The sequence below is a fragment of the Teleopsis dalmanni genome, chromosome 1 (assembly GCF_002237135.1).
Source record: "Teleopsis dalmanni isolate 2A chromosome 1, ASM223713v2, whole genome shotgun sequence".
NCBI classification, from domain to species: domain Eukaryota; kingdom Metazoa; phylum Arthropoda; class Insecta; order Diptera; family Diopsidae; genus Teleopsis; species Teleopsis dalmanni.
Window position 1 is genome coordinate 50,133,159 of NC_051846.1, and position 9,094 is coordinate 50,142,252.

The following is a 9,094-nucleotide window of genomic DNA, read 5'->3' on the forward strand; positions in this document are numbered from 1 at the left end:
TTATTGTTGAGGAAGAACATATGCTATATCGTATGCGAATAGTCATAGCGATGTCGACTTCATTTTAGGTATGTCAGACGTGTATATATCGAAGGTTGGTGTTAAAAAAGGGGAGCATTGTAGCATAGGTATTACTCTACATTCCATGAGTTACTAATGTACGGTCTTCTAACATACCAAAATATTTATAAGTTAAAGGAGAATGTGAAAGTATTTTATTTGGATACTAACTCCACATATTTGACAGGGTATTTAACACTCATAATTTCTTATTTGGCCATAACAAACCGTTATAGTGTTTTGGCCATATGCAGCATGTCTCTCCAGACACCTCTGTTGCGTGTACGCTTTCTTCAATCTTATACATCAAGTCTGGTTAGTGCTCCGTCAACTTGCTCATTCCACCGGAGAGACGGTCTACCTCTACACCTCCTTTCACCAACTACTGATTCAAACACCTTTTCGTTGAAGCATCTTCATCCATTCTCACGTCATGACCAAGTCAGTGAAACCGCTAAATGTTAATTCGTTGAATTATATCAATATCGCGATAAAGCTGGTAAAGCCCGTGGTTCATTCGGATTCGGTATCCGCCACCAACTTGTGCAAAAAAATTTTTCTTGAAAATTACTAATGCTACTTTCTGTGACAGTGTCCATGCTTCTGCGCAATACAGAAGATCCTTTTTTCATTAAGGTGAAGCAGGGAAAATATTGATGGATTAGACCTACATGGAAAGTGTATGAAGAAACACTATACGTGACTTCTATATGGAAACTTTCGCTGTTATACATCGCAAATAACTTGCCAGAAGACTAACAGAGTCTGTAAAATCGTTGAACAAACCGATGAACCTAGACCTGCGCATGCATTGTTTGATCCCTAAGCTTCTAATGGAGTATGTAAAGGAGTAAACTTACTGTTTTTTTGATAAATCTATAGTATGCTTAGCTTGAAAATATAAAACTATGATTAAATAAAACACTAATAAAGATACGATGTTTATGTATTCATTCCACTAGCGTTCGGTAAATATTTGCGAATATACCAAACGAATAATCACTGCACATCACATAAGTGTACAATATATATTGAAATTTATATTCGTACTACAGCTATTCTGTCTGTAACACATAAAATTTTATGATTTTATTTTCAATTTTTATATATATATATTTATGTAACATAACTGATACTTTCACACTAATGGCTAATAACTTTGATTAAGCAATCCAAACACAGCTCACATAAATTGAACAACTTAATCTAATTTTTATTTGCAGAGCTAGATTCTGATATCTGCAAGTTAAAAGCTATAATACATTAAATATTTAAATTTGATTTAGTTATTGCATAACGAAAATGCTTCATAAGCCGCATCCTTTTCCAGTACTGATAATGTCGCTGCATTAAGTAAGCTTCATCACGTCGCTTACTTATCTTGTATTGCTATAACTGCTAACATCACTCGGCTTAATACATATAAATTTTATATGAGTATGTACTATATATGCATGTATGTTAGCTGCCCATGGCAGCCTTACAAAATGATATACATTTTGTTCACTAAGCTGCCATTCATAATTTTGTCTTTGGAAGTCACATGCACAGACAACTACACGTAAATAAAGTCACATATGAGTAACCCTTGCAACCAAGCAGCTACTTTACGCCCGTTCACCAAAGCTAATGTATGTTTCGTGCTGTGAAAATCCACCCACAAACTGTCTATCAAACTTAAGTAAAATGACATACATCTCATATATCCCTGTAGCTGGAACATTAAATGTGTATGTACTTTCTTGCAATTATGCTGCATCCATCAGTTGGTGCGGCTTTAAACTTACCTGAACAATGTCGCCCTGATCATGTCCGGATGCCGTGAATGTCAAGTGGCAAAGAAACGGCAGCTTATTCCACTGCGGTGTTGGTACCTTTATAGAATATGTTCTGCCGATGTCACCGTAATAAGTACGGTTGCATACTAAAATTATACAGAGAAAAACAAAAATGTTAAAGTCAAGCGCAGAGCAATTTTTCTTTTTAAAAACAAATACTAAAAATTACAACAACCAAACACATATAAAAAGTGTATACGAAAATATGTATTTTTTTTTTGAAAAACCTAGAAATTTGTTGGAAAATTGAGAATAATGTTAATAATAACACTAAAGAATAATTTGCATAACATTTTAAATATTCCAGCCACGTCATACCAAGCACGAAAAATGAGCAAAGTTTCATGCACTCAAAGGTGCATTTTATCTTAAATCGTATCAGAGCGTAGAAGCTAATTTTCGTATGTAAAGTAAGCAGCTTAATCATATTTTGCTGTATTTAATATGTTGGCAGTACAAAATTTAAATCGGATGTAAGTTTAAATCTTAGCAAACTGTATTACGTAGAAAATTGTAAAGTTTTCCATAAGGAGTTAAGTTTCTTCAAGCATTAAGCGCATTTTTACTTTGTTAAAGTAAATACTTTTAATTATATATTTAAGAGCTTTTAAGATACTCGACAGATGCCGTCGAAATGCTTTGATGGTAGTTATATTTATTTACTACCACTATATGTGTTTTATTCAAACATTTGTTAAAACTGCAATTTATGATCAATCCTAGTCTTATATAGTGTATATACATATCAACCGGAGAGCAACCACAAAACTGTCATTTTTAACATTACAGAAGTAAAGGTATTATGGTATAGAGTAATTGCTTAATATTTCTAATATTTCTATCGTTACAAAACGGATTTACATATTTTCCGCACTGATTAATTACGATTTCAACGAAATAATCATTTCTAACATAAATACAAACGTCATAATTCAATATTGTCATATGGAATGCATCGGAAGTAGGTTCTAATTGTTCATTTTAATCATTGCAGCATTAAAGATGCTGAACAGTCAGAATGTCGAAATAAAGTAACAACTTAAGTTATGTTCCACGACATGATGACAGATCACCAAATAAAGATACACAGTATAATATTTTATATAAGCATTTGCATATAAAATAGTCGTGAGTAAAATGGCAGCACAGTCTCACATCGGATCAAAAACAATCCGCATAATTATGTCCAAGTATATCTGCAAATTTTTCAATTTAATTCAACAACGCTATTTCGTCGATTTACAGCTGTAAGAAAATATATACTGCAATACTCTGATAACTCAAGAGCAACCAAAAGAGAAAGTCACTCCTAATAAACAAGTTGCAACAAATCTAAAGGACATTTCATTAGCAGAAAAGATTATGCACATAACTTAATCATATTTGGCCACCTTAATGAAAGAAAACAATAATAGGGTAATATTGTGCGAAACTTTTAGAGCATTTATGAATATGGTAAACTAAAAGAATAAACAATTTGCTATACCATAAGAATGAAAGAACCTGCAATTCGTCAGCATTGCAATATAAAAACAATGCAACTTTTTTACAAAAATAAAAAAAAACATTAAAAACAGTTAATCAAATCGTGAATTAATCTATCGCTTATAGGAAATGCTATTATCCAATGAGGGGGCAGGATGTTTTGCTCCATGTGTGTACCCTTAGATAGAAATAGTTGGTGAGTTTTGGTGGTGAGGAACACCTGAACGGAATGAATATTTAGTAATCTAAAATAAACTTGAGTAATGATTTTTCTTGAACTTTTCTTAATTTTGTTTTAAAATTTTATTTGCCTACACATTAATAATTTGATTTGTTATATCCATACTATGATATTTAAAAGCTTGCATATATTTAAAACAATACTTTAAACCAAAAAAACTGAAAAAATTAGTTTACTGCTGGAAAGAATTAATGCACTCCAAATTGCTTAGAGTTTTAACCACATATTTTACATATTTTTCAAAAAGTACTCGGATTTTGTATAGAAAACACACAAATTTTAATTTTATTCCAAATTTATTTTATCTCCTTCAAAATATGCTCCTTCTAAAGCGATACACATATGCCAACGCTTAACCCAATCTTCCATACACTTTTCGTAGGCCCGTGAAGGTATGGCTTTTAGTTCGTTCAGCGAATTCTCTTTTACCGATTTGAGACAGAAAGAACTCGCACGGATCTAGATCTGCGAATATGGTGCTTGAGCAATGGACAGTGGTGCCTTACTTTGGTCAAAAAATCCGCATACAACAAGAATTTTCCATAGTAAAAATCGCTAAATGTACTTGAGGTAGTCTCACATTAACAGCTGCTGTAAACAAACTAATTGACAGATGGTGCTCAAATTTGTACCATATGTTAAGAAAGGGTGTACCAACATAACAAAAAAAAATTTTTGAAAAGGAGTAGTTAACAAACAACAAAATCCGGAGCAGAAGGTACATATATATTTTCATATCTCCTAACACTTATTTTCACAACTATAGAATTCTCAGCATTATCTTTTAAGGTCATTAAGTCATGTGATAAAAATAATTAATATTGTTGAAAAAAAAATTTATATACTAGTTTCTATTAAATATAATAATCACTATAGTCTGAAAAATTTGACCTTAAATTACAACTTATATTCGCAGAATATTGGTTTCGCCTGTGCGACTCCTGGAGTAACATTAGCATGACTTTCTTAGTATTATGTTCCTAGATTAGGTGTTATTCCGAAGAAAGAATATATAAATCATGCGACAAATAATGCCTCCACAAACAGAATAGTATTGAAATTTAACAATTAAATGTAAAAAAATTCAATTATTCTACAGCTGGTTTATGATTTCGTTCTAATATAAATACAGCAAGTGAATTTTTGAATAAAACTTCGCAGCAAAGTAACAAAGCTTCAGAAAAAAGTGCAAGCCATACAAGTTAAGTATGGCTTTGGGTTAGTTGGTTAATAAAAATTGGCTCTGAGTTTCAAATTTGGCAGGACACGAGTTCGATTCCAGGTACTTACAATCTCAAAAAATTATTTACGAATAATTAAATACAAAAATTATTATGTTATTTTAATTAATTAAAATTTAATTAAATTTTAATTAAATTTTTGGCTGACCATACAGCTGTTTCGAGTATTGCCAAATATTCATCATCAGTGGTCTTGATTTTCATAATATAAAAAAAACTGAAATATTTAGTAAATTTAAGGTTTTAATTTCAAATAAAGAAATTTAATAATATGTATAAAACTTTCAAAGAACAAAGTTTTTTTAATTTCAAAAGTTTAATTTCAAATTTAAACTCACAACAGCCTCGCCTTTGTTTCCTTTGTACTAGGAAAATTATCACGCTTCTTGACAGATCTTTTGTAGATTGATTTGAACGTTGTTGCTATTGTTTGAAAGTCAAAATGTACAAATATGTGGTTATGTAAATATTTTTATAAATTTTTACTCGTTAAAATGTAAGCAAATATTGCCTTTCCTGCTGTGTGCTATTAAAAGACACTTCTCCTGTTAAAAAACATAAAATGGAAATAAAACAGAAAAGTGTTTCGGTTTTTTAAATAATTGGAGCAATTTTGATGGCAAAACAAAAATAAACTTACAATAAATTCTGTTCATTCAAAGATGCCTGACGCTGTTGTGGGTTACTACTTGTCGTGCAAATTTCTGTTTCTGGATCCTTAACCGTTGCGTTTAATGACTTTATTTTGTACCATGAACTGGCAACTTATTTATGTGCACAGTCAAATCAAAGCTCATTCATGCAAAAGCAAAGTATACAATATCCCAACAATAATCTTAACACAGACGCGAAACTCACCACAATTTTAATATTGCTGACGCCTACAGGCATAACTCTTAACTCCTTTCTTATAATGTCTATCTACACGCTCAAAAGAAATAAGAAAGTCGAGTAAATATTTGACACTTTTGTTGTCTTTCTTCGGAATTCAAATAACTTCATGCGAAAGCATCATTATTATCACACTGAAAGACGGTATTATCAAAACACTGGAAAAGGAACAGCGAAACCGTGTAGCAAATTTGCAAATACCACAAAGTCAACTTACATGTGAATATATACAAGTCTTAATATTTCTTAAGCTGCAGATTGGATTGTTGTAGCGGAATATAAATGTTTTTATTTGAATTTGTATTTAACTTACCCGAGCAGTGCTTTGGTTCATCGCTGCCATCCTCGCAGTCATTTCTGCCATCGCAATATTTGTCCATTGGCACACAAATGCTCCGACTTCCTTTACAAGGAAACTCCGACACTCTACAAGCAATACTTAGTGCAATCGCCAACTGTGCTAGAAGCAGCGTAGACCAAATTCTTCTATTCGTGGTATACATCTGTAAGAGAAAATTGAAAAATAAAATGTCTATTTAAAATTCTTTTATGGAGTTCATATAAATGGAGAACAGCGGATATATCTTAATAAGGAAGGAATTAGTTTATAAAGAAAATGAATGCATAATTATAAAAAAAAAATGTTATCTTATTTTGAGATTGTAATATTGGTAATTAAAATGAAATTGACTTTTTTTATTTAAAGAAAATATTATAAAAATATCTGCTTCTAAGGATTATAATGCAAGTATCATAAGGTAGACGATGATATTATTATTTGAAACCAATTTAGTCATAACATATATATGTACTTTTTGTATATCTTATTAAAAAACGTTTTGATAGCCAATTATAGCTCATTTAAACATACATAGATAAATATTTATATTAATAGCATTAACAGCCGCAAAGTACCAGCTAACATTGTCTACCGAAAAGTTTGACATTATTAACCACTGTCTTAGGAAAGACTGCATCTTTGAAAAACTGGTCTCTCTTAACACGGTAGACATTTACACAGACGTCTCCTACATAGATGGTTGGTTGATTTGGTCTAATTTAGACAAAAAATCGCACTAGTTAACTAATTCAACTGACGGGCCACTGCGATATAGGAAAGCATGCTATAAGACTGGGTCTACCCTAAAATGACTGTTGTCGTGGTTGTTACTCTGAGAATCAGGAGGACACCATGTTCCATTTCATGTGTTAGTAATCGCGTTTAGCTAAGATAAGATCAAAAGTCTTGGGGACCTCTTTCCTTACCGACCTTACTGAGTTGTCATCCTGTAATATTAGGGACGTAGCCAAATTCATAGAACTGTCAGATTGGTTTTCCTTTACCTAATGGGGAAGTCGTTGTTTTTTCGGCGTTGATCTTTCAATCTATGTACCTACCAATGCTATTCCTGTAGTACCACAAGGGGCCATTATTTGACCTCAAGTGGTCTTTTTGGAATCAGCAACTATTTTTAAATTTTTACGAAGCCGTTAAAAGCGGAATGGATCAAACTACTTGAAATAAATTATGTGATTCGGTTATTTCAAATTGCTATTATACATACTTATGATCAACATTTGTATACATTCGATAATATTTCTGATATATATAACAATATATATATACATATATATAAAATATATTATATATATAAAATATAGGTTCGTTCTAACCTTCAAACTGAATTTTGTAAGGAAAAAACAACTTAATTTCGCTAAAATGAAGATGCAATAAAGATGTGTCTCAACATAGATTACGTTTTATATTATAACAATTTTTAAGCCCACGTAATTTGTGATAGCTATTGATTGCATTTTCACCCTGCACATATTACAGCTCTATCATAATAATCCCTATTATGATATAAATTAAAAAATGCTTAGTAGAGGGATTTATTTCCATTTTGTTTTTATCCAATAACATTTGCCGTTATATTAATTTCTTTTATAGCGGTGATTGATTTATAAAAAAAGTGAATAAAATAATTTTAATCATGATAAAAGTAACTGGAAACACAGATATATTAAATTAATTCACATTAACTTCAAAGAAGTATAGCTTTTATATTTCGTTATACATAAACTATATGAGAATTATAAATAAATAAACTAAGCAAGTACATAGTAAATTATATAATACAAATTTTGAAATATTCAACAATTTATAGCAGTTTGAACTGATTCAGTATTCGCACTGTGATGCAAAACTAATACTCGCTTAGTCTGCAGTATTTGATGCAAGTCCATATATATATTAGTCAAAAAATTAATTAATTTGAATAATACAAAAAGCAATACGCGTACCTTAAGTGTTGGAAAAAAATTTCGATTTTTCTAATTAATATTATTAGTTCTATGATTAAAGGAAGTCATATTGCTATGAAAAGGAGGGCTTAACGGGCTGAAGGTTCTTTAAATCTGTTATATACAGGTCTTATATAAATTAAAAAAAAAAAATTTTTTTTTTGTAGCTCTTTATTTTATCGCTTCTTAATTAATATTAATCGTAATAATAAGCACTACTCATTTTGCGCATATGCACCAGCATTACGATATACAAGTTGAAATACGAGCCTGTTTGAAATTATTTCCCTAGTAATTACTTTTCTAATCATTAGATAGATAAAATATTTAAATGTTAATAAATATAGTACTCTTTCATATACATGGGAATTTAATTGCCTTTTACACTTACACTTAATTTGAAGAAAATTTAAGTATGTTCATTATTAGTATAAATCTTTGTGTCTTTATTATTATTTAATTATATTTAAGTATATTTTTATTTAAAGTACTGTATTATAAAATACATGCTTCTTATTTCTTTTTAAAAATGTGATTCCTTAATATTCAAATAGGTTTGAGAAAATTTTTGAATATACGAATTTATGTTTGATTCTTATCCACAAATATTTATTTTATATATTTTTTATAATCTTTTCCCCCATCATTATTTTCTGAACACTGTCAACAACACGAACAGGTACAAGCATCCTTTTCACTTGTAGTTATATCCTTACCGGTATTTCCAACCTATATTGTATTTTAGTCATTTTTAAGTGTTTACATCACTTCCGGTATGTAATGGAAAACAAAAGGCTTAAAAGGATTCATAAAAGGATTCGAACAATCAAGTGCGATTGAAGCACTTTTTCCTTTTCTCATTGTTTCGCTAAGCTTATGACTTGCGTGCGTATGTCTTTCAGTCAGTTTTTTTGCTGAATGCCATTACAATAGCATTAACAATATCCTTTGCGTATCCATTTATCTCGTGCACAATACTGTAATGCAAACAGCAATAATAACAATAATAAAAATAATAAAAAAAGTTTAAAAGT

General features: G+C 30.5%; 1 protein-coding gene across 1 annotated transcript; it reads right to left on the reverse strand.

The window, feature by feature from the left end:
• Positions 1 to 1,266: 1,266 nt before the first annotated feature.
• LOC119680967 lies at positions 1,267 to 7,187 on the reverse strand. Its single transcript, XM_038094019.1, has 4 exons — positions 7,155 to 7,187; positions 6,070 to 6,259; positions 1,848 to 1,984; positions 1,267 to 1,299 (listed from the first exon to the last, which is right to left on the reverse strand). Exons 1-4 carry the CDS (start codon positions 7,185 to 7,187, stop codon positions 1,267 to 1,269), a joined length of 393 nt encoding a protein of 130 aa, XP_037949947.1.
• Positions 7,188 to 9,094: the final 1,907 nt, after the last annotated feature.

What these genes read in the sequence shown, in the direction of transcription:
- LOC119680967 (XM_038094019.1), bottom strand. Translation starts at nt 7,187, where the DNA reads ATGGCCCCTTGTGGTACTACAGGAATAGCATTG. An exon ending in GTACTACAGGAATAGCATTG is followed by an intron (nt 6,260 to 7,154) that starts GTAGGTACATAG and finishes TTTCTCTTACAG; the next exon opens with ATGTATACCACGAATAGAAG. An exon ending in TGAACCAAAGCACTGCTCGG is followed by an intron (nt 1,985 to 6,069) that starts GTAAGTTAAATA and finishes GTATAATTTTAG; the next exon opens with TATGCAACCGTACTTATTAC.